Below are 25,486 nucleotides of genomic sequence, written 5' to 3'. Positions count from 1 at the left end.
TTTATTAACTGCTGACTCAGTTTTAGTCAGAAAAAACTACAGGACAGTTTCTGTTTTAAGTTCAGCTGCTGTTTTTTTTTTAGTCTGGGATTCAAGGACCTTCAAGGGGTCTGAGGGAGATTTGAGGTCTCCCACAAAGTATTGAATCCTTTATGTTTATTATTCTGCTTATTATTTTATTATTCTGTTCTTGATGAGGTGAAAAAGGGGGAAAATATATAAGAAACAAGGCTCTGATGGGAGCTTTAGTTTTTATATGCAGCTGTCTCAGAGTCCATACTGTGCTTTGCATAATAAAATAAACTTTTATTAACTTCTTGGGTTGAAAGATGTCATTTGTACCTGATTAAGTTTCATATAATGTTTAAAACAATGTTTAATTAAGCAATGATCTGGATTAAATGTGTGTGAATATTAACCCTGTCCTGATTGTCTATTTGGTCCCATATGAAAGACGAATAACTAGAAACGTTGTAACAGTAAGCACACACCACGACTTGGCGAACATAACAAAATTGGAAACTTCGGGAAAAATCTAAATCTTAGAGCGGTTGGGTTGTTTTGGTTTGTCCAGAAGAGTCCGATTTCGTTAGGAGTGTCGAGACCTGCTAACAGAAGCTTTGTATTTTTGTATACACTGTCTGGATTAGCTGAAGCTGCCTTGACGAGGGTCTTCCACCTTTGCTAAAGGAGTTTGTAGTTTACTAAAGGTGTCGTGAATAACTGTAAGGCGTCATTAGATAAAGCTGCAAAGGGCCACACAGTGGACAGCTGAATGTAAACCTCTTTGACAGACGTGACAGAAAGCCTGTTTTTTCAGCCTGAGGCTTGAATTCATGTTTAAAAATGTTCCCTTTCAGTTGAAACTGACTTAAACAGCTTTACAGACTCACTGCAGTCGTTGGCCTTCACATTAATGACACAGCGCTAACTGCTAATGATCGTTTTATTTTCCCTGTAGGACGCCGTGTGCCACGCCGAGACCAAAAGTTAGACTATTATGTCAGCACTGCGCCAAGTCACCTACCTTTACTGTGGTGGTGGTGGTGGTGATGGTGGTGGCGGTGGTGGTGGGAGGAGGAAATGTGAACATGCTGGGCCAGCACGTCAGCCAGCCTGCCGGCCGCTGCCCCGCTCCCGCCGCTGCGTGTGGAGGACGAGGACGAGGAGGCTGTTGACGAGGTGGTGGTGGTGGTGGAGGAGGTGCCGTGGATTGCCCTGCTGATCCAGTGCTCCATGCTAATGCTTCCTTCCTGGCTGGACGAGGTTCCTCCGCCGCCTCCTCCGTCTTCTTCTTCACCTTCTCCTCCCTCTTCTTCATCACCGTCCCCCTGACCTTCGCCCTCTGAGCCTGAGGAGGTGTCTGAGGAAGAGAGAAGATGAGGATGGACATTAGGGTTGAAGTTTTATCCAAACCGTGGGGGAAAAAAGGATCTTTCCAAACACCGGTGCAAACAGAGGTGTCGATGTGTAAGCCCTACTCCCCCCCTCTGGGTAAAGTCGCTGCAGGGGAGGAACACAAACTTGTTTGTGCGTGTGAAAGCTAAAACGTGTGTGCGTACACGGGTGTGTGCTTCTGCAAGTTTTGCATGGCATTTCCATAATGCCCACGGCGTTATGAGGCTAGTAGTGGTGATATGAATAACAACAGAAGCTGACCTAGTTCTCACACACACACACACACACACACACTCAAAGGTACTCGATTAGTGTGCACGTGTGTGTTTTCTCGCAGGGCAGATGCAGAGAGAAGGTAACTGCGACTGACGAGGAAAGTCCAACAATAAAAAAAACCAAAAAAATTGAAAATTCAAATATTTCAACCCAAGAGTGTTACTATGAGACGTTTGATCTTTTTAACTATAAATGGTTCCTTACCCGATAAAGGGTTAAACTGGTTTGCTGCGCTCCAGTGTGACTGACTTTAGTACACACACATATGCAGCTGGGACTCTGTACCTGTGCAACAGGTGAAACCATCTGGGAACCTGAAGTTTAAGTCAAAGCCTTTACTTTGTCATTTAGCTGCGTTCATCTTCACATTTATGAAGTTGATGCTTTGGTTTGTTTTTCTTGTTTTAATAACCACATGGAATCAGCTGCTGAAGTTGGTCAAAGTGAAACCAAAACACCTGGTAAATTTAGAGCAACAAACAACAACGAGGACTAATGTTTGTTTCCAGTATTCATTCTGCTTTTAGCTCTGGGCGACCGGTGAAGAGCTTCCCGTCTGCTGTTGGGTGAGAAGCGGGTGGTGAACCAAAACAATGAGATGAATGAAAGATGCTAAATATCAGCTACGGGGGACCTGCACATTTGCTAAGTATTTTATAAAGTTAGTCACTAAGAGTGACATCTTTCACGTTACATGCTATGATGCATGTGTAAGAATTTGGTAGCGTGGCGACGTTAGCAAAACTATAATGAATCAGACTCTCTAAAGCTCGTGAGGAGCAACCTTCGTGTAATCTTAGGTGAAAAGTAAACACAAGATTTCAGCTGTTTCCTTAAACTAAAGTTAAATCTTATCTGGATAAGATTTACATTACCATTCGAACTCGTGCAGATTATATAGTAATTTTCCCTGACACTGATCTTAGTACAATAAATGTTTCAGTGTAAGACATCAGAGTTTCGTCACTGCTCCTGTGTTAGTAAATCAAATCTTAAAAGATCAATAAGAAGCTTAACATGAAAGCATGTCTACACAAATCCTTTGTATGATATACAGAGGGGAGATCCTCAATTTGGTCTCAGGCACTGTGAACACAGAAGCCTCCAACACCCACCATGCAAACCTTTTGTTAGTGAAGACAGGATAAAACTGATTTAAAGGTGAAGAGGGCTTAATCAGCTTGTGTCAAACAGTGCACTGCAGGAGGAGCTGCAAAGCTTGAGTCAAATAATATAAATATGTAGAGTTTGATGACCAAACTGTGTATTTCTTAAAAAGAAGAAGAATTGAATTTGAAAGCAGAAAAAAAAAAGAAAATCAGTGTACTAGAGCTTTTATGGTGTTTTTTTTTTTTTTGCTTTTACAATTTAACGTGTGCAATCGAGACTTTGAAAGCCAGCATATTTGTCATTGATACAGCTGACAGCACTAGAAAACACTATGTGACTGGATGTAGTCTTCCCATGATGCTTTGTGCTAACACACTTGATTAATGAATGTGGATCTCGTTATCCTGCTCATAGCGAGATGGGGAGACTTCCAGTGACAAAATATATTGAAAGCGCAACGCTGCCAGCTGACTTACGAAGCAAATACTCAGAAAAATGCAGAAAGAGAAACGAGAAAGTGACACAAAGCGGTTCCACAGAAATATATTTCACGATGCGTTGGAAAAATTAAGAAAATGCAGCTGTGAAAATCAGTCAAAACCCGATGAGAGCACATCAGAGGCCTCTCTCACTTGTCATCTCCGCACGATACGACACGCTGCTCAGCAACACACGACTCGGCTGTCCTCGCATGAACCTCGCTGGCTGACAGAAATGTGTGTGTGGCTGCGTGCGCACAAGTGCCTGTATGTGTGCGACTGCCTTTAATGCTCCCACAAGGTCTTTCTAAATCTGCACGATGAATTATGTGCAGTTTGTGTGTCATGTGTGCAGCTTGTTTATCTTCATTTGTGCACAACAGTAAAAATACCCGGAAATCACGTAGACGTGTGTTTGTGTGTAGTATTATGAACATTCTTGCAGAAAAAGCGTATGCACATTTGAAGCATGTGGCATGTGAGTCTTGCAAAAAGTCTGCTCAACAAAGGTTTCATTGCCATTTTGAATTTTGAATTATAAAACTTGAGCTGGGTTAAGATTCTGTTTCAGTGAAACTGTGGTCAGCAGTTATCATCATCAGTCTGGCATGCATCAATGCTAGCTAACTAGCATTAAGTCAATACTGGACTCTTTCCATAAGATTCAATACAAACAGGTATTTTGCATCCAAAGCCATCATCCCCTAAAGCACAGAGGTCCATTGTTTGTCCAGGAACTGCTAAAAACACAGTGAGTTACACTGTTGCACTGACTGATGTGTTCTTTTCAGAAGTCATAATTTACTTCGACTCGGTCCTACATATATCGTCCTGCTGCCCCAAATAATCACTCAAGCAGTAAATGTGTGTTAATCCATCACTACAAATAGTCCTCAGCTGTTTGGGGAAATCACCGAGCATTTTTCTCTTTTTTCTTTTTTGCCAGGGAAAAAAAACAAAACAATTTGTTGAAAGATTTGTGTATTCAGCAGGAAGCAGTGGGATTGCCAAAGATAATCATAGGAGTGCCTGAGCTAGAGAGAGCCAGAAAGCACTGAGCAAATATAGAATAATGCCAGATGTCCCAATTAATTTTATGACTTTTTTTTAAAACCAAATATTCATCTGTTGTTTAAGATACAGAAAACCCACAGACAAGGTAAACAGCAATGACATCATCTTTCTTGCAGATTTTTAAGTTTTTGTTTTCTTTAAAAGGGTACAGTTTATAAAATCGCACCACTAGATGTCAGAAGATTGCAGATCGCAGAGTTTCTTCTATATTTCCTAGCTATGGTGGCTGCCGTGAGACAAAAAAGTCTTACAGCTGTTTATCTCTAGTGAATGTAGACCGGCAGTCCGCTGTTTACCTCAGATGGTGTTCACGTCTATTTACTCTGGAGGAGGACGAAAAACTGATATGAGTGGATGAATCAGTGAAGCTCACCCCTGCAAGTGACAGCAATACTGAGTTGAGCTGTTGAGGATATCCTGTGCTTTTCTCTCAAAGCGCTACTGTTTTTGTTGCTAATAGCTGCCATTAGCCTCTGTTAGCCTCTGTTAGCCTCAGTTAGCGGCTGTTAGCTTCTATTAGCAAAACTTTCTTTAAAATCTCCCAAACATTGCTGGACTTGGACAGACAATAAATTCTCACACAATGTGAGAATGTAATGTATTTATTTATTTTTTTATCAGAGTGAAAGATTGATTTTTAGGATTAAAAACATGTTACCCTATAACTGGCTGTTGGTACTGCCAGTTGTCACCTGTCTAAAGACGGGCGGGTCTAATGTGCTGACAATAAGTAATTGTGACAGTATTGGGAATAAATATTCATGTTTATGCACGTTTTTATTTGTTAGAGCCCTGACTTGAGTTCAGGAGATGAAGTGGATGATTAGGTGGAACTGTGACGTGCATCTCAGCCAGTATTTTCAAGATGGTGGGGGAATGTGGCGGCTTCCACAAACAGACACCCGCTCCTTTTTATATTTAATGGATTAATTCTAAGTTTATGAGAAAATGCATCAGTTTGTTGGATAATATAATTCCACAGTAATCAATGTATATTTGTGAGTCTGTTTTTCGATGAAATAACCTCAAAAAATGAATGAATGTACATTTAAAGGTTATTTTCTACATGTTTTCCTATTAAATATTGTGGGAAGTAAAGACTTAAATCTATTTACGCTTCTAAAAATTGGCACCAGAATTAAGATTTAATAATAGTCAGATACCACGTTACATTCACCCACCTCATACTAGTTAAATATTGACACTCAGCTGCCTTCAGTGGTTGGCAGGAGTCTATGGGTGTTTTGTACGTGCTGACATCTTTCTATCATTGCCACCAACTTGTGCTTAAGCGAGCCCGGCCTTTACAGCCATGCACCTCAAAGGGCCCGGACGCTTCATCACCCTGTCACCAGTTAACCTGTTTTAAGTCCAATGACAACCTTTGGTAAGTAATAACCCCTAAATACAACAAACATCCAACAAGTGCTGTCATTTAGAAGATACCCTAACCCCGTCATTCAGCAATTACATTTTCACCCTGATCAAAGTCAATCAGACACTTGCCCATTCCCAAGCTTCCAATGAAACTAGATGCACTGATTGTTATTTTACCACCTAGAGCCCAACACATAACAGGTGCCTCTGTAACAACATAATCAGAGTTATTGATTTAACTATCAGGGGTTTCAGTGTTGTGACTGGCTGCTGTGTATTCAAAGAGGAATTAACTGAATAAAACTGATTTATGTAACAAGTTTTTACCATCAATGTGTTGCTGTACATCACAGGACATAGTATAGAATAGAATAGAATAGAATAGAATAGATGTGTATTGTTATTGTATATGTACAACCAAATTATGGGTGCTCCACACCAACTGTGCAGGAATAAAATATAAATAGTAAGACAGCAGCAATACATAATACACAGGAGAAATATATGCAATCAGAGGGATATATACAAACTAGAGGTGGGGTGTGAGGGCATGGATCCATCTGCTTCTAATTTTGGTTAAGATGGGCTGTTAAGGAGAGCTGAAGAGTGAGAGGGAGAATGAAGGGAAGAAATAAAAAGAATATGTTGGATGAAGAGCAAGGACAAGGGAAGCCTGAGAGGGGGCAGCTGGAGATGCGAAAATAGTAAAATTGGTGTGTCCATTCAAACAAACAAACAAAAAAACTGAAAATAATGAAGTGATAATGAAGTGGATCGCCATGAGGAAGCAGCCTTTGGACATTCTGCTTCAACTGATCAAAACGAGGCTCCTTATTTACGTCTTTCACTGCTGTAGTTCTTCTCAGAGCTGTTAGTGTAAATCATGTCTCGTTGCTCAGTGAAGCTCAACCCTGCAGCCAAAGATATAATGGCCTCATTAACACTCTCAATTAAACAACACCAGTGGAATAAAGATACGGACGACTGCCACCTTCGCCAAAGGACACATCCTAGTTTGCATGCTACGGGGACACCAGCGCCTCTGTGAAGCATCCTTTAAAAACAAGCTCCATCTATCATGTATTCACATAGAGCATTCCCAATGTTTACTGGAGAAATGCTTTGTGAGGGAGAAAGAAAATCTGTGGCCATCGTATTCCGGGAATGAGTCCGGGCATTTCATACGCCATCAACACTCCACTAACTGAAAAGTCCAATCACAGATATTTGAAGAGGCAACAAATGGGATTTATAGAGTTGTTGCTCCCTGCATCGATGCTAACGCTCAGAAGATAAAACCCTGTGGGCCAAACAGAGTCCTGCACAAACAAAACAGGAAAACGGATCTATACTGTATATACTGCAAGGTTTCTGTAATCTTCAAAACAGACATGGAGCAACAAGTAATTCATATGGCAATACATCACATTGGATCCTCTAGCAATGCATTATCGTTAAATGACAGAAAATGCAATACTGCCGTCCTTAATGTATGGCAGTGATTTAAAATGAAGCTTCTGCCCTTTGTTAGTCTGTGACTGTTTGACATTATTGAAATATGAGCTTATTGCCCAAACTTTAATGGAGAAGTGACGGGAGTGACATTAACTTTAGCCGAGGCAACTAAACGTAGGGGATATTTTGGCTTTACTCGATAATTAGTGTGTTTCTGGTGATATTATAAATATGGGATTTGGAAAGAAAACCAATCAGTGTATGCAATAAATAGCTCTGTCAAACAGGTAATACTGGGCACTGTTTACCTTGTTTTCAGCTGTTAAGTGTGTTTTACAGCTAACACAAGGCTTTTTTGAATATATATTATAAGATATTTCTCATTTATCGGAAACATGAAAACTGTTTGTATTTGTGTAGTTATGCTGAGGTTATATTGACCAGAAGCATTAAAGATTTTAGAGTAACCATGGTATCTAAGGCAATAAACGATCCACACAAATGATTCTGTATTTCAGACCCTTCCACCGTCTCCACTGTGTGATGCTGCTGAGTGTAACACAGCAGGTCTGGTTGTGACATGAAAAATCCTTCCTCCACGTCCCGCTCTAGCAGAGCTGTACTTCATAAATCTGCTCATTAAGAATTTAAAGATTAACCCATAAAGAACAATTTAACTGTAAAAACTGAAATTACGATACAATGAGAGATTATTGTGCTGGAAAAGTGATATTTTGCATCAATCGTCCAGAATGAATGATCGCCGTCCTCTGCATTGCTAAAGACGTCTTCCAGCTGACCAATCTGATGCGAGAACTTAGAGAAATCTACTTTCTAATGAGCAAAATAAAGTGGTTCACGTTTCCTGCACTGCTGTTAGCTTACAGAGTACCCATCCGTCTTCAGGTTTTATAGAAGATGCTGACACGTCAGTCAATGACGGCTCGTCCTATTCATTCATTACCAATGTCACTACCACACGGAGATCAATACTGCAGCTACTCCTCTGCTCTTGGGGGATTTCTTCTGTTTAATATTAATGCAAACTGATCTTTTCTTTATTTTTGGTAAATGATTGAAATTTAAAAATCATCGTGCATCAACATAAACGGAAATCACATTTGCAAATGAGCATGGCGGTTTGCCAGCTGCTGCCAGAGTCAGTCAATGACAGAGTAACTCGACTGACAGCTTGAATCCCAAAGTTGGCAGATGTGACAGATGGCGGGCTATAACGTGACATTTCACGGGCTTTTCATTTCAGGCCTAAAGGAGACACCTTCTGAGAAAACCAGCGTAACTTACAGAAGATAGAAACGGCACAAAACAGCCTCTTCTGCAGAGAGACAGAGCCAGAATAAACATGAAGCCACTGAATATATGAGATAGCATCTATAGATATTTACATTCTGTCTCTTTGTGAAAAACATTGCTGACTTTGATTTTGATCAATTTTTTGCTGATATTCTGTAGTGATGGAGGATAAATCTTACCAACTATATTTCCTGCGGTGCCACCAACATGTCAGAAACTAACCTTGCCCCGTGTTTAAACACAACACATCAAAACTTCCTGATCTTTTAGATGAAGTTTCTTCTTCTTTCAGCTGCTCCCTTCAGGAGTAACCACATCGACTCATCTGCCATATCCCTAACACCCTCCTCTGCATGTCCTTCTCTACATCCATGTACCTCCTCTGAAGCCTTCCTCTTTTCCTCCTGCCTGGCAGCTCCATCTTCCATCCTTTATCTAGTATATTAACTTTTCCATTAGTACTTACAACCAAACAAAGTGTACCGTTTCTGCCTCAGTATTGGTAGAGTAAAAATAAACTTTTTTTTTATATCAATAGTACACAAAGATTTCTTTCTGTTTTCTCCTGAGAGTTTGAGCCTCACAAGGACACAGCTCCTGCTGTTTGAGCTTCGTTTGGTTCTTTTCATTAGTTGGTATTATTGAAAAACCAGCTGAACTCCTGGTATTGTCAGAATTCATTCACAATATGCACACAGTCAGGATCAGGCAATGAAAACTAATTATTAAAATGATCATTTTCGTTCATTGGCTTCAAATGTGAAAGTTTAGTGTGTCCTTTACCTGGTGGTGTGTAGGCGTCCATGGAGCTCTGGACCACAAGCGACCGCCTCTTCGAAGGCATCGGCACCGCCATCTTTCTTTCTTTGTGCTTTGCCAGGGCTGCCTGCACCGCCTCCGTGTGCACATCTGGAAACATATGCAGGACATATAAAAAGTCTCTGTTAGATCCTTCTCATTCACAGTGATATAATGAATAATCACATAATCAGAGATGTTTTTTAAAACTACACTTCAGTGAGCTAACTCAGTGTTAGCTGTTGAATTCCTTTTTGTCGGCACAAATGAAAATTACTCTGCAGATACTCAAAGGGTGCTTAAGATTTGGTTATCCAAAATAAGAGGTTACTGGTTTCCCCCAGCATTTAATGCTTCTGTATAATACAAAGTGAGAATTGTGAATTTAAAAGCTATACACTATATATTTTTTCCCCCAAACTACTCCTAGACCAACGTACCGTCAAACATCAGGGCTGGAGAGCAGCCGACTGATGTAACTGGGAGAGGATGAATTAATACATATATTATATATGTATTATTATGTATAACTGTAGCAACAGGCTAAATTTACCCCTTATTAGCATTTAAGTTCCTTAAAAAAAGCATTCTATAATATTTAGTTACATAATATCACATTTAAAACAGGTTTAACTATGCATCATATGTTATCATGCATGCACTAAGAGCTCTGATGTCCAGTGCAAACATACAAATTAGATGGAGTCCACCCTGCAGCAGCAGCACACAGAGACAGAGCAGCAAACAAGAGCAGGACTATCCTCTGTGTTTCTCTGTGTTTGTGCTGCACGGTTCTCTTTACAACGAGCACCATGTTCCCATTTATTCTCATTCAGTTTACGTGCACAAACATTCCCAGCCTGACAGCAGCTCCCATGAGGCCCTGTGGTTTCTGACTGGATTAGGTGCAGGGCGTGTCGGCGAAGATGTTTCGTAAATTGGTGTTTTTAAGAGTGAGATAGAGTGCTGCATACAGAGCCACAGCTGGGTTTGTTTGAATGGTGCCCACTGCCAAAAAAAGGCAAACGCCACAAACGCCGACACAGAGCAAACGGGCGTTTGGCCCGATAGTGACATATTAAGACATTAGTCAGAACGAACGGGGCTCACAGACGTCCGGTTGTTTGGCTTGTGGATGTGCTTATATAAGGGGAACAGAGGTAATTTAAATCTCAAGTGCACATTTATTGTCTCCCGGTTGACTGAGTGTGACTGTGCAGTGTGTGAAAGCGAGCATGTGGCATTTAAAGGTGCTCACATGGCTCTTCTTTTTCAGTTCACTGGGTTAAACGGGTTTTGTCAGGATTTATTATGCATCAGATCAAACTTTAATAGCTTCAATTCTCCAACAGCTTGTAGGGACATAATAATAAAGTAAGCCCAGTTCCACCACCTGTCAAGGAATTCAAGCTTTACAACACCACATTGTTTCTTTTCTTATTGGTTTCCTGTCTATCTGTATTACCATCGCTTGATGTCAGTAGAACAAATTCCTACAAATTACTTTTGAATAAGACGCCACTGAAAAGATTGAAATCCTGAGTTAATCCTGTATTAATCTTTAGTCAACACCAGATGGAACGAAACTGAACCGCATCTTACAAGAGCTGTGGAAGATTTGTCAGGAGCTCATTGCATAGATGTAAAGCAAACACTGGATTTGTTGTAGCTCGTTCTGCATGTAGCAAGAAGACTCAAGATATCAACGAAGATGTGGTTTTCCTGATGTCTGAGAAAGTCATCAGAGCTGGTAGCAAAATACTTCAAGACCTTCAGAGGCCAAAATCTATCCAAAAACCACCAAACACTAATCAGTTTTGCCTGATCTGAAATACAAGTACATGTATTTGCATAAAAGAAGTAATATGAAGTATTAAGTTATAGCAATTATTAAACCTGATTTCATCAATGATATTTAAATTTATTCAGTCAAGAACTGATGGAGCACCTCTTCAACCTGAGCCTGAGGTTGGGAAGAGTCCCACAGCTCTGGAAAACCTCCTGTGTTGTACCAGTGCCAAAGACTTCACGCCCCAAGGACCTCAACAGCTACAGGCCGGTGGCTCTGACATCCCACCTGATGAAGACCCTGGAGCGGTTGGTCCTGGCTCAGCTTCGGCGCCTAATAAGCTCATCACTGGACCCACTTCAGTTTGCCTACCAGCCTGGCATTGGAGCGGATGATGCCGTCATTCACCTCCTACATCGTTCCCTCGCTCACCTGGAGACCGCTGGAAGCACTGTGAGAATCATGTTCTTTGATTTCTCCAGTGCCTTCAACACCATTCTTCCCTCGGTTCTAAAGGACAAGCTGGTGAACTCTGGAGTGGACCATCACCTCACTACCTGGATCCTGGACTACCTCACCGACCGACCACAGTATGTGAGGACTCAGGGCTGTGTGTCGGACAGGGTCGTCTGCAGTACGGGGGCCCCACAGGGAACGGTTCTGGCTCCGTTCCTCTTCACCATCTACACTGCAGACTTCTCCCACAATTCCACCCAGTGCTTCCTGCAGAAGTTCTCTGATGACTCTGCAATAGTCGGCCTCATCACTGATGGGGACGACAAGGAGTACAGAGGACTGACTCAAGACTTTGTGGACTGGTGCCAGCTGAACTACCTCCAGATCAACGCCAGTAAAACCAAGGAGCTGGTGGTAGACTTCCGCAGGCACAAGCATTCTCCACTGCAACCACTGAACATCCAGGGTATGGACATTGAGGCTGTGGACAGCTACAGGTACCTTGGTGTTCATCTGAACAACAGACTGGACTGGACTCATAACTCAGACGCCCTCTACAGGAAAGGGCAGAGCAGGCTGTACCTGCTGCGGAGACTCAGGTCGTTTGGGGTGGAGGGCCCACTCCTGAAGACCTTCTATGACTCTGTGGTGGCTTCTGCTATCTTTTATGGCGTGGTCTGCTGGGGCGGCAGCATCTCTGCTGGGGACAGGAAGAGACTGAACAGGGTGATCCGAAGGGCCAGCTCTGTTCTAGGATGCCCTCTGGACCCAGTGGAGGTGGTGAGTGACAGGAGAATGGCGGCTAAGCTGTCATCCCTGTTGGACAACGTCTCCCACCCCATGCAGCAGACTGTGACAGCACTGAGCAGCTCCTTCAGTGGGAGACTGCGGCACCCACGGTGTGGGACGGAGAGATTTCGCAGGTCTTTCCTCCCCACTGCTGTCAGACTCCACAATAAAGACTTTAACTGAACAAACACACACATCCATACATATGCAATAATACTAAGTGCAATAATCCTTTCTGTCATCGTTGTATTTTTACTCAGTTGTATATAGTATTTGTATTTGTATTCTATTTTTATCTTATTGTATATTTATTTTATTTTATTCTACTGTATATAGTATTTTATTTTATTCTATTCTGTACAGTTGTGTACTGTATTTATTCTTATTGTATTCTAATTTTTGCCTCATAACTTTTGCACTGTCCACTTCCTGCTGTGACAAAACAAATTTCCCACGTGTGGGACTAATAAAGGTTATCTTATCTTATCTTATCTTAACTCCAAATTATAATCAGTCGACTTTACTGGAAGAAGCTGGGAAGTCCTTCAGTTTAAATCTACCTTTCACTTCTCTAACAGTCGTGAACAAATATTTCTCTGTGATTGATGACATCATAACTATTTTTCAATTAACCTGGTCTGTGTGAGGGGAAAAAATGAGGCATATTTGAAAGATAACAGGGACACAACTAAATGCCAACAAGGTCAGAGGTCAAAACCTGCCTCTCACCTGATCGGTAACGTTCGTCTCTGGAGCCAGAAGACCGCCGGCGGTGGTAGCGGGAGGACGACGACGGGGTGACGGGCGTTCTCCTCTCCTGGCCCATGGACGGATCCATTCCTAAGGCACAGGGATGCTGATTAAAATTGTATCTAATGACATAAACAATCGTCACATTACATTTTGGCGAGAGATCTCAAGGCACCTGGTGTTTTGCATGCTCGCTGACTGACAAGGATTAATGAGAAGCAGCTATTAACAAATGGAAGCCTGGTAATAAACTTGATTACACCTGCTACCACCAGCCCAAATGTCAGCTGTGAAAAAGTCTATCAAGGTGATTCTCTCCACTGTTGGTCACAAACAAATATTCATGAGTGGTTGGAATATTGTTTTAAAAATAGTCATAACCCGAGAACACATGAAACACCATCAGCCACAGACTGGCCTCCCCAGAGCAGAGAAAGCGGCCGATTCATGGAGACTACTTCAAGAAAGGAAAAGAAGGTTTGTCTACAAGATTTCAGGCTGTGTTGAAGAATAAAAGTGGTCAAAAAATATTGACTTTGACCTTGTATAAAACACTGATTTTGTCTTATATACTGTATTCCCATGAATGTTTGCACAGTTCAAAAAATCGCTACTCCCATTTCTTTTCGAGAAATGGCAGGTGGCTCAAGACTTTTGCACAGTAAGCAAAATATGTCGTCTCAGTCGACACAACAATTTGTGATTCAAAAAGTAAGAGTCCTCAGATGTAAATCATCACACTTACTTTAAGCAAGACTGGCTTTAGTTATTTTATCACAACACAGTTATTAGTCTCCTAAAGAAAATCTGTATCAGAAATCAGAAAAAACTAGAAGCATTTTAAAACTTCTAAATCTAAAACATACACAACAGATCAGTCTTGGTTCACACTTGTGCACACACACATATCTTTAAGCATGCACAAACACACTCACTCAGAGAAAACAACCTCCCTACACAGCAATCAATAAGTCTGATGATAATAACCACCCTGTTACTGACAGCTACAACCGATCCACAGCCGGTGATCTATGACCATCTATCTCAGCTTCATACTTCTACCCTCGTCTGTCTTCATTAGAGCTCTCAGCGTGGCTCAGAGTGCCGCTGTTGCTCAGGCGAAAAGCTAAAAGTTGATTAGCCAATCATTAACGACTACCAGGAAGCACAGGAATAAACGACAGATCTGGAAAACACCTCGCCTTCTTGTTTCCTCTGGGGAACCGAGAAGGATGGATTTCCCTTTCTCCCGATTCAGTCAACTAGCTCTTTGTCCTGCTTCCTTTCCTTATACTCGTTCTGCACACAGACTGCACAGCTGTCTATTTGGCTGCTAAAAACAGGCTATACAACTGTTCAACAGGCTGTTTTATGTAACGCCAAACCTGTTACATATACAATAACGGAAAAGCTCAAAAATGCAAACCAAAAACGAACTGAAGCTCAGGATTCAGAGCAGGTCACCTGCTGATCTGAAGGTTGGTGCTTCGATCCCCATCTGCTCAAGTCTGTCTGCAAAGATACTTATAACCCCAAGTTTGCTTTCTGATGCCTCGATCGGAGTTTGAATGTTAGATAGAAAGAACTTACACACGCTAAGCACAAAACAAAGTGTTTATAGAAATGTGGAAAGTAGTATGAAGTGCTCAGTTTGAGTAGAAAAGCACTATACAAGAACCAGTCCACATGTATATTTATACACTGTATGTTGTTATCCTTTCTTTTATAAACAGTTGTTTATGTGCAGGGTGTGGTGTTACATGATGCGTGTCTCTTTAGGTGTTTTCATACACCCATAGTAAAGCTCATCGATGTTGAACCAGTGAGACCATCAACATAACACATTTAATTTATTTTTATTTACACAAATAAGAGATTTGCTGGAAATAAACACTAACACAGTTAAGCTTCTTTGTCCTTTGGCTGGTTGAGAAAGATATGAGGGGGAAAAAAGCCAAATAAAGGAACATCAACACTGCACATCATCCTGTGCCAACACCAACATGGTTAATGCTGATTACAGCAATCATAATTTTTTTTTAAAAAGCTCAGGAAGCAATATAATTAAAAAAAGAAACCAAGTATACTATATGTGGTTTTTTCACTTTCAGGAAATTACATAATGTGCTCTTACAGAAAATGCCCTCTCCTTACTGGCATCTAATGCAACAAATGTTTTGCATGCTTGAAGCACGACACAGAAGGACTGACAACCGTAATGTGCTGTGAGAAAGTAACTTTTATAGACCACAGACAGATCACAACTGTGCCTTTGCTATATGCACAATATTGAATGTGCATACATTCATTGAAGTCAGCAGAATAACTACATAAAGAAAATATTCATATTACACCAAATGTATAAATTTGTACGAAATTACTTTATTTCCTCTCAGAAAATGTATTTAAAAGTATTACAGCAAATGCGAATAGATAAATGTAAACATAGGAGGACATTCATGAGGCATCGTACAATGTTTACAAAGTAGAAGTGGTTACAACTCTGTCAGTAGTTACAGGTTTTCTGAAATCAGAGCTCTGCAGTTGATAGGTGTTTTCTAGCTCCCACACCAAAGTGCTAAACATCAAACCTGATCGCGCCTGACCCGCCTACTTGAGCTTGCACAGCTCGGCGGCGGCTCCTTCTGAAAGCCAAAGTCCGATACGGAGCGGCTGAGTGAACTTCGTCATGACTTTGTGGAGGAGTTTTACGGTATCGGTGACACTGTAGAAGGACAAAACACCTGCACTGTGATCCAGGTACACTCCCACCCTGGAGGACCAGGTACCAGGGATCGGGGTTCTAATGTTGTTATACTTGAATTCGTAGCTATTTTTGAAACAGTCTAAAGCCCAAGACTTGTCATTGTTCCCAAACACGCATTCAGCGAAGCTCCCCGTTCTGCCGATACTCTTGTATGAGACTGCTACTAAAACGCCTTTCCCGCTCCTCTCCACCTCCAGGTAGTGGCGTCCAGCAGATCCCTCTGCCGTTCAGCCCTTTCTGCTGCGGCTGAGACTTTGATATGACCTTTATGATCGTCTTTGGAACAGAGATAACAGATGCAGTGCTGATCAGTGCGACAGAACAACTTCATCACCTCTTGATGGCGAGAGCAGATGTTTTCCTGAAGACTTGCACTTGCTTCCACAAGCCTGTGTTTCCTCAAGGGAGGTATATCATAGTGAGGCTGGAGGTGCGCCTCACAATATGAAGCCAAACACTGCAGACAGGACTTGGAGGCTTTCGTTTCGTTCAAAAAGCAATTTGTAGTTCCTGTAAAGTCTGATTTTTCAGGTCTGAGGTGTTAACCAGAATTACACAATGCGTACATTTTTACATCGCTTTCACTGTAATTCATAGTTATTCCGGTTACCCGTCACAAATATAAACATATCCTGCTTTCAGAAACAATATGCCAGTGACAAAAACCTTGGTATGACACAGATAATCAGTTTACTGTGGTGTGTAAGCACCAATAGTCATATGCCTAAATAGTCACAGAGCATAGTGGCTGATAGGCAATCAGTATATACCTGTAGATAATCACAAAGAGTGTGATGATGTGATAAACCTGAATATACAGGCTTGTAAAAGCAGGTCAGTTTGCCAAGTCATGAAACAGGAGAAGACTTGTTGGCATGTAACCGCAGCTATTTTTAGAAACTCTAACCGTAGTCATCATGTGAAGGAAAATGTTTTGGAGAACTCGGGGGAATTCTTACAACTCTGGCAAAAGTCGACAGGGCTGTCAGAAACTTCTGTTGCTAGCTCAAACAAACATAAGGACATTTTATAATCTGGGCCATGAAAGGGCCAAACAAGTTATTCATTTGTTCAAAGAACCACAGAAGTCTCATGAAAGTTTGCCCAACCATTTCGACGGTGCTTTGTAGACTTGGAAAAGGCTTGCGACTGGGACAAACTAGCTATTATACGGGGAAAATGTTTAAAACACCAATTTGAAGCAGCTGGAAAATGTGTCCACACTCGGTTTACTTAGGCCTGGTCGCTGCAGAGGTCGTGGCCTCGTCTTTCCAAGTTAGAGTAAGATGCAGCTGGAGACTGGTGTTTAACTCTAATCTAATTGAGCTTTAAGCTACATTTATCAGTTTACAGTACTGTTCCTACCAAGGTCCGTGGTTATAGTCAAAACCGGCTTTATAAATAACCATTATCACATTATTATTATTATCTTTTCCACAGAGGTTTTAGGCCCTCTGTTAGAGATGAGCTGAGTAACTTTTATATAGTTGAGATTTGGAAATGGACCATGAACACCTTGGTCTAAAAGTATTATGTGCACAGTAACAAGCCAGCCGACAGTTTAGTTTAAGTATCCTAGAATTTTACCAAAATCCACATTTACAAGTACTTTCAAGTAATCAAATTGGAAATTCTAATAATGATTGATTCAAATCATCATGGGTTTAAAAATAGTTTTTTATTGGCTGGTGAAATTAATCCTTGAAGACAGTTTATGTTTCAAATTTCTTTTTAAAAAACCCTAGAAGTTATCTTACTGACCCCAAATCAGTGCTCTGAGTCTACAGCTGTACACTAGAGTTCACTTAAAGTAAATGCAAGAGAAGGAAAGTTTTTCATTTTCTATTTTTTCTATTTTGGCTGAATGTAATGACATCAAAGTGGTAAATTCTCAGTACTGGAGGGAAAAGGAGAATCAAACTATATCACCCTGACTCCATACAAAGCAGTGCGGATTAAAGCTGAAATACACCACGGGGAAGGAAACTGTGCTGGTGTGTGTGTGCTTGTTACAGAAGGAGAAAAGGAGTATTGTGTTGTTAAGTGTGTTCAAGAGAGGGTCTGAAAAATGGGAAAAAGGGGTTATTGTGTGTGTGTGTGTGTGTGTGTGTGTGTGTGTGTGTGTGTGTGTGTGTGTGTGTGTGTGTGTGTGTGTGTGCGCGCGCACAAGAAGAGTACATTACAGGACTGAAAGGAATGAGGAGTGCTGGATTCATGCTGGGTTGTTCTTGTATTACTCATCCTGCATGGACTCAGATGCCTTTCACTGCCGACCTGGTTTGTCAATAGGTTACGGTTAGAGTTAAGGTTAGGGTTAAGGTTAGGTGGGTAGAGACTGTAGATACAGTTCAGGTAAGGCTCCAGGAAATCAGTGTTAGTTGGTGAAATGTTCTTAGAAGTGATTTAAACGTGAATGTGTTAGCGGCCAAGCAACACAAGGAGGAGTGTGTGTCATCTGCCCCCCTCCCAGAGAACTGGGGACGACCCCCCGCTGGGTCTGGATGTGAATACCACACATTCTCTCCATCCCACACTCCTCATTCCATCCCATAATGCACTTCCTGCCATTCTCCTTGCCTATGAGTACATATGCTTGTTCTCTCTCTCTCTCTCACACACACACACACACACACACACACACACACACACACACACACGTATCTACTAGTTATAGCTTTGGCAGAGCCAGTGTGTCTGCTGGTTTTCACTTCAGTCCCATCCTTCACAGTCATTCTGACTTCTTTCAAAAGAAAACAAACCCCTACTATCAGTCTGTTAGACGAAACACTGAAATAAAGTTAAATGTGTATCTTCTTACGAGGACCTTCAACAAAACAAAGGCACGATCAGCTCTGCCTTACTTGTGAAAATCTCTGTGATGACAAAGCTGCCCAAAATGGGATTTACTGTGTGTCCTGTTAAACATCGACAAGGAGAGAAAAAAGTGCCGTATTCAGCCAAAGACAAAAGAAGGTTTCATGATGCACACACACACACTCGTTTTCATATCTTAGTGAGGACATCTTACCCTAACCATCAATAATCCTACCCCTCAGCCTAAACCATAACCTAACTGTAACCCTGACACCAAAACTGAGCCTCAAACTTGTGGGAACGGGCGTTTTGTCCCCATCAGTGACTGTTGGTCCCCACAAGTATAGTAGCATGACAATTTTGTGTCCTCACAAAGATGTCTAAACGTGCACACAGAGTAGCTGAGATGTGTGCGCTTCACTCGCCTGAGTGCAGTCTGAAAGGACAGAATCAAAAGAACCCACAACGATGGATCCATCGTGGAAAAGCTGTCACTGCTTTATTGGAAGGTCGGCCCTCATCCACGCTGATCAAATGGGAAGACCCGGACACTCTCAGACATGCACAACATTTTAAGAGACTGAAGTGTCACTGGAGACCAGCAGACACACTGGCTCTACAAAAGCTATTACTGGGAGCTGTTATTAATGAGAGGCTGAGCCTTCAGCTATCGGGCTCCCCCCTCCTGCAAAACCAGCTCCTAGTTTGGATTCGGGAGACAGACACGCTCTCTAGTTTTAGGATTACACTCCAAACTTTCCTTTTTAATAAAGCTTACAGTGAGGGCTGCTGACCTTGGACCATCCTTCAGTTATGCTGCTGTTGCTTGTATTTCTTCTCCACTGGTCTCTTTTCACTCCCCAAATGTTTATACATCATTAAATTGTGTCTGTTATCGCCCTCTCTTTTACGCTGCTGTGTTTGTGTGAGACTGGGAGAGAGAACAACATGGTCGGGGTATCAAATAATGAGGTCAGTGTACGTACAAGTAATCCTTGAAGATTAGGCTCAAGATTAATCTAAACACTCAGTTTCAGACAAGTTTTTCTCGCCTTGCCTCTGAATGATACCAGCTATCGTCATCTCAGACAAAGCTCTGGCTGTGAGCACAGAAGCCCCGCCCACTAGCTATTCAAATATTCTGTTTATGAGGAGCAGCCAATCAGAACAGCTGGACTAATAAATAAGGATTATTTTGAACTGTGAATCATGCAAAGCTACTATAGTTTAAAACAGCACAGTGTGTGTGAGTGAGCAGTTCAGTTAAAAGGGCAGGATGAAGCTTTAAAGAACAGCCTGCTTTACCTGGTGCTTGAGGTAAGTAGGCTCCAATCAGCTTGGATCGCTTCTTCTCATAGCCCTTCTGTGTGATGTCACCTGCCATAGAGAGAAAGACAGAGCAAATTTTACTTTCCTTATTCTCATACAGCAATACCCAGCGAGAGAGCCAAAGTCAGTGTTAAGTAAAACATGGATGATCAATGTTTTCTAAACTTTACTTCAAGATTCAGAGATCATTAAAGCTGCACTGGGCATGCAGGTTTTTATGTTTTTTTAGATAAATGTTCACTGTTCCAGCTCCTACAAGCATAATTTAAAAAAACAATGACAAATTAACAATAAGACTGCAATGAACTGAATACATTTCCCCTGAAAAAGCAAAACAATTTAAGGTACTACAGCATTTAGAGAGATCACGGTATGCTTATCGCTTGCTTACGACCAGATGATTCTGTTTGAATGAATGTGAATGTGCATAAATGAGGAACTCAAAGCACTGCAGGTGCAGCTGATTCACCTTTCACAGTGCGACAAACCACCTCAAAGCTTGCTGACCGATCTCCCCGAGCGATAAATCAAACCTCGCTACGGTACCATCAGCAGATTTCCACGCAGCACAAAGCACATCTGAATCCAATAGCGCTTTTATAAACGATTCCCGGCATTGGGTTTTAACCTCCGGGGACTGTCAGATCACCAGGAGGGGAGGGGCTGCTGCATTTCAAAAGAAAGTTAAGAAGAGAGAGCCAGAAAATTTGGGGGTGAATCACTGCAAAGTAAATATGCGACTGCTGAGTATAAACACACAACAGACCAAATGAGTGTGACCCCACCCCTAATTATACTCCAAGTAAATGTAGCTGGAAAAAACAAAGTAACAATTTCAGAGAAAGGCAGAAAGCCACAGAGTGAAGGATTATGGGAATTAGAGTTTTAAGAACCAACACGGGCCCCAGATTACAATATGCATTTATATTAATATTTATATAGAGGTAAATATATTATATATACACTGATAAACAGTAAATACAATATAGTCTTTATTCTATTTCTAATTCTACTCTATTTCAAATAAAGTTACAGTATGAAAGCTGGAGAGTCTGAGGAGGTTTTGTAGTTTGTGAAATGCTGAATGGTAGTGACTGAGGGAGAGTCAATGAGCCAACAAGTCATTATTGTATAAATGTATTTGGTGGAGACACTTGGATGTGCGTCTATGGGAGCTGAGGCCAGCTGATGTTCTTTATATTGTTTTTGATATTTGTTTCCATTTTCTTAAGCATCAGTTTTAAATATGCACTGAATATGTGCTAATTTACAAAAACCTGAAGATTTCATTTAGCTGACATATTAGAATCAAACGGTTTTACCCTATAAACAAAAAACTATGTCAACAGCCAGAAAGAGTCGGTTTCCATCGCGCTGTTTGGGATAAAAGACTTTGTAAATCCGGTTCTGAATCAAGCTTACTAGTTGATAACTTTTACAAGAAAAACGATTTTGTTGTCTTGTTAGTTTTCTGAAATATTATGTTCAATATTGAAAATGAAGCAGTATCTATCAAACGTGTAGAAACAAGCAACAAAATTCAGTGAAATAAAACCTAAATGTGTATTTTGGAGATTTTCTTTCCACTAGTCTGCAAGAAGCCATGTTATACAAGCAAAATAGCAAGTGGATGAAAAATGCATGTGTTTGCCTGAGGTGAATCAACTTAAAATATGATAAAATGTTTTTACGGGATGCAAACGTCTAATTAAAATATTTGCTTTATGCATGACAAGCAGGCTCTCTACGAGTCTGCAGAGTCCACGTGACTTGATGAATTGTAGGTCCAGACAGTTTTTGGTGCTTGCAGACTTCAGAGGAATTTTCCAGTTAGGTCTGTGTGTGCAGTTGCAGGGACATTTGGATTCAACATGTTCGGAGCAAAGAGGACGGAGAGGACTGGAAGGGCTGGAGAATAGATTCAGGATGAACTTCCACAACAAACTTGTGCGCGTACCGTTTGTACATTCTGTGGGATATAAAAAAGGAGCATCGCAGCAGTGTTTGACAAGCAAGTTTGTCTCGGTGATGTTACACACTTCTTACAGTGTGTGGCTTTTTGTTAATTAAATGTTCATGTTCAATGTGCTTCGTGGTTTTAGAAAGCAGGTCACAGAACACATGTATGTATGTATATATATGTATATATTGTACTATTCTTAGTTAGCGTATTGTCTGTCTTGTCTTAATGTTGGTTTAAAATGGAGCACTGTAACAAAAAATAATTTCCCCCAGGGATCAATAAAGTATTCTGATTCTGATTCTGATTCTGACATGTTTTCTAAGGCACGATAACAAAAATAATTACACCCATCTCCATATTTTGTTACATTTGGGCTCCACTACAGCAGCTGTATGAGAATCACAGTCCAAAATAATCCGCATTTGTCCGATACTGGGCCCTGGTGAACCCCTGATTGGCTAACACTCACAAGCAGAAGGTTTGAACAGCGAGTGGGTGGGGCTTCTGTGCTCACATCAAATGAACACATCTGCTCGCAGTGATATGATGCAGAGCCAGTGGTTCTCACATCAGTGAGTGGATGTCACGGTGGGACTGGATGACCCCCCCATACTTTCTGAGCCACGGGTGCACCGAGGGGAAAAAACTCAAACTGGCCGTTTAAAGCAGTGTGAAGCTGAGATTCTCACTCTTTTTGACTGTGTTTAGTATGAACATCCACTCTTTTAAACCAATCAGGGTAGAAAAGTCACAGTCCCTGCTTTAAATGCAGGACTCTAAAAATACCAAACATTCTTCGTGCAGACTAAATGCTCTGCTATTTACATATTCTGAATTTCTGTGACGACTGTAGCTGCCGAATGATCAGCTGCGGAGCAATTTCAGGATTTCTCTGCCTGGAGGATGTCTGAGTAAAAATTTATAATTTAAAAAAAAAAAAAAAAAATCGGGTGAGTGTGCTTCCCAAGCAGCGAGCGATGCACGAAGCAGACCTGAGTGACGCTAAACCTGCAGAGGATTTGTCGAACACAGAAAAAGCGGTTTGCGTGGCTGACTTGACAAATCCTTCTTAAACGCACAAACATGTGAGTAACTGGCTGGGATCAAGAAACCGGCTGTGGGCACAGACGTCATCTGCGATGATGTCAGCACAATGTATGTGTGTGTGAGAGAGATTTCAGTAGCATGAAGGCACATGGCAATAATTATCATCTCTGGCAGGGGATCCAACTACCCTGCTGAGAGAGAGGAACTGGAAAATACACTGAGGGAGGTGAAGACGTGTGGGTAAACAGAGGAGGTCTGACCTTGTCTTTTAGATATTGACTTGTTGAGGAGGTGACACACAAACACTCAGTTAGCATGTTCTTGATTTAATTGGAGTTTTATCAGCAAAGCGGAGACCGAGTGAAATGAACATGTCAGTCAGCTCTGTGTTAAAAATCATCCACCCAGTCGGACAGGCGGTCCATCAGCCTGTCAGTCACTCTGTCAGGCACAGAGTCAAACACACTGTGGCTGTATATTAAACTACCGCAAGATAAATGCTGTCTAATGCAATCAGGTTTTGTATAAACAGTGCATTCATGCAACTTTCCACGTTACTGCAGGTTTACACGCGGAAAATAAGAAAGACGTGCCAGGCTTTTAGGATCATGCCCAGGAAGGGGCCGCCATTGCTGCCAGCGCCGTTTTAGTCAAGAAGGAAGTGACGGGTTGGAATACTCACGCTTTTTCCTAAACGTATAACAAACCACATCAAAAAAATCTGTGAAGACAACGTTGGATTTGAAACCAAGCCCAGTGATGAATAACAAGCAGGAACATATTAAATAAAATAGATACAAACCATACACACATAAAAAACAGTCATAAGCCTCATAATAAAACACGTACTTTTGCTTATGAACACAGCTGAGACACTAAAATGTGCCTGTGAAAGAAGCTGAATGTGATTCTTTTGATTACAACAATAAAATAAAAAGTTTTCACAGAGTTATAATGGCTGCTGTGACTCAGTTTTCCGGGGAAATACAGAATTTTTTCACCTCTCTGAGCCTTTTTAAAGTAGGTCAGAAATGAAAAAGATGAGACACCAAGGATTAAAAAGGACAGGTAGTAATAATGAGATAAGTTTTTGTCATGAAGTCTATAAAACACCATAAAACACAAGAAACTATGCTCATCCTCAACCAGCAGTTGGTGCTGTTCAGCACCAAAACACACTGAATTTAGAGTCAAGTATCATATTACTCTGAAACTATGTTACTGATTTTGCGAGGATTAAAGTTATTTTTCTGCAAGCTAGTGCTCGTGCAGGAAACCTGTGCATGCAAGTACAGTATACAGAGCAGGTCAAAGGTCAGGGCACACACTCAAACTGTGTTTACAACAGTTTCAGTTAATAAGTTGATATTTTGCCATATTTTCTCTTCCAATTAAGTTCATCTAAGCTGGAGGATTATTTCTAGCCTCTCCCTCGATCTTAGGCGTTTGACTTGATGAGAGTTATACTCGTATGACAAACTGAAACAGAAACTTCCAAAGCAAGATCAAAAGCGAATGAGAGGTCCTCCTCCTTTCTCAGACTGGGGTGAGGAATAAAGAAGCAGATGATGAGGATGGAGGGATGAGGATCTTTAAATAGGCACAGGGGAAGGAAGGATGACTCAGGCTCTGCTATTCTGTAACTTCTTCCCTCCGTCTCACTGTCTGTCTATTTCAGTTAGAACAAAATGGATTTAGGGTGATGTTTTCACAGGTCAGAGTGAGGTGGTGTAAGCCCCGAGAGCTTAAACTGTCTCCAAACACAAACAGACACAAAGAGCTTCACATTTAGCTCGAGTGAGTCAAAAATCTAAAAGGCTAAACACAGACGAGAAAGAAGCAATCAATCCTTCAGTTCATTAAAAACCAAAACAATAAACTGGACAATCAAAAAAGAAAAATCCAGATTTTATGAATTTGCTGATTTATTGCTTTTCTTTAATGATGATGTGAAAAATGAACAACAGAATTAGAGCTCTGGAAACCAAAACCATATCTGCAAAAGAAACCTCCACAGTTTTGCAGAACACATCTCTGGAAATGTTTATGACCACAAGGCGCTCTACCTCCAATCAGAAAGCACAGCGTCATGTTAGAGGGCGAGTACTTCAGCCTGCAGCTTCTTTACACATTCAAGACGCCTAAAGCACCAAGAGCAGAGGACGGCTCAGCACGAGCAGCGCATTGAACAGTTAGCACAGACATGATGACGACTGATCAATGGAATTAAAATGATTTTACATGGTAACCGTTTTAAAAACTGGCTGTATGAACTAAACAAAGGCCAAATACACATAAACACAGTAACAGCTTCTGTGCATGGTCAGTCTGGATCTGCACATTTATACTAGCATTATTACTGTCATTATTATTAATGCTACCTCTTGCCAAACAGCACCCATGGCCCAGAATCATCTAAGGGAAAATGAAAGTCTGGGAATCAAACTTTTCTACCACAAGTTTGCTTCTCTACCCTCCAGCCAGAGCAAAGGTAACAGAGG

The 25,486-nt window shown here is 41.3% G+C and overlaps 1 protein-coding gene across 2 annotated transcripts in view; it reads right to left on the bottom strand.

The window, feature by feature from the left end:
- LOC146612930 (disco-interacting protein 2 homolog C) overlaps positions 1–25,486 on the bottom strand; it is a 202,999-nt gene that overhangs the window by 75,145 nt on the left and 102,368 nt on the right. For both annotated transcript variants that reach the window (XM_085378707.1, XM_085378708.1), the window contains exons 2-5: positions 19,952–20,023; positions 13,045–13,155; positions 9,267–9,392; positions 1,028–1,363 (exon numbers count right to left, since the gene is read on the bottom strand). In XM_085378707.1, coding sequence (XP_085234833.1) covers positions 1,028–1,363; positions 9,267–9,392; positions 13,045–13,155; positions 19,952–20,023 — 645 coding nt within the window. The remainder of the gene's footprint in view (positions 1–1,027; positions 1,364–9,266; positions 9,393–13,044; positions 13,156–19,951; positions 20,024–25,486) is intronic.

Source organism: Diplotaxodon limnothrissa, linkage group LG18, assembly GCF_057381915.1.
Source record: "Diplotaxodon limnothrissa isolate DT_005_m linkage group LG18, D_limnothrissa_male_GT1.1, whole genome shotgun sequence".
Lineage (NCBI taxonomy): Eukaryota > Metazoa > Chordata > Actinopteri > Cichliformes > Cichlidae > Diplotaxodon > Diplotaxodon limnothrissa.
Note: the sequence above shows the minus strand (reverse complement) of the source record. Positions and strands in the feature narration are given on the sequence as shown.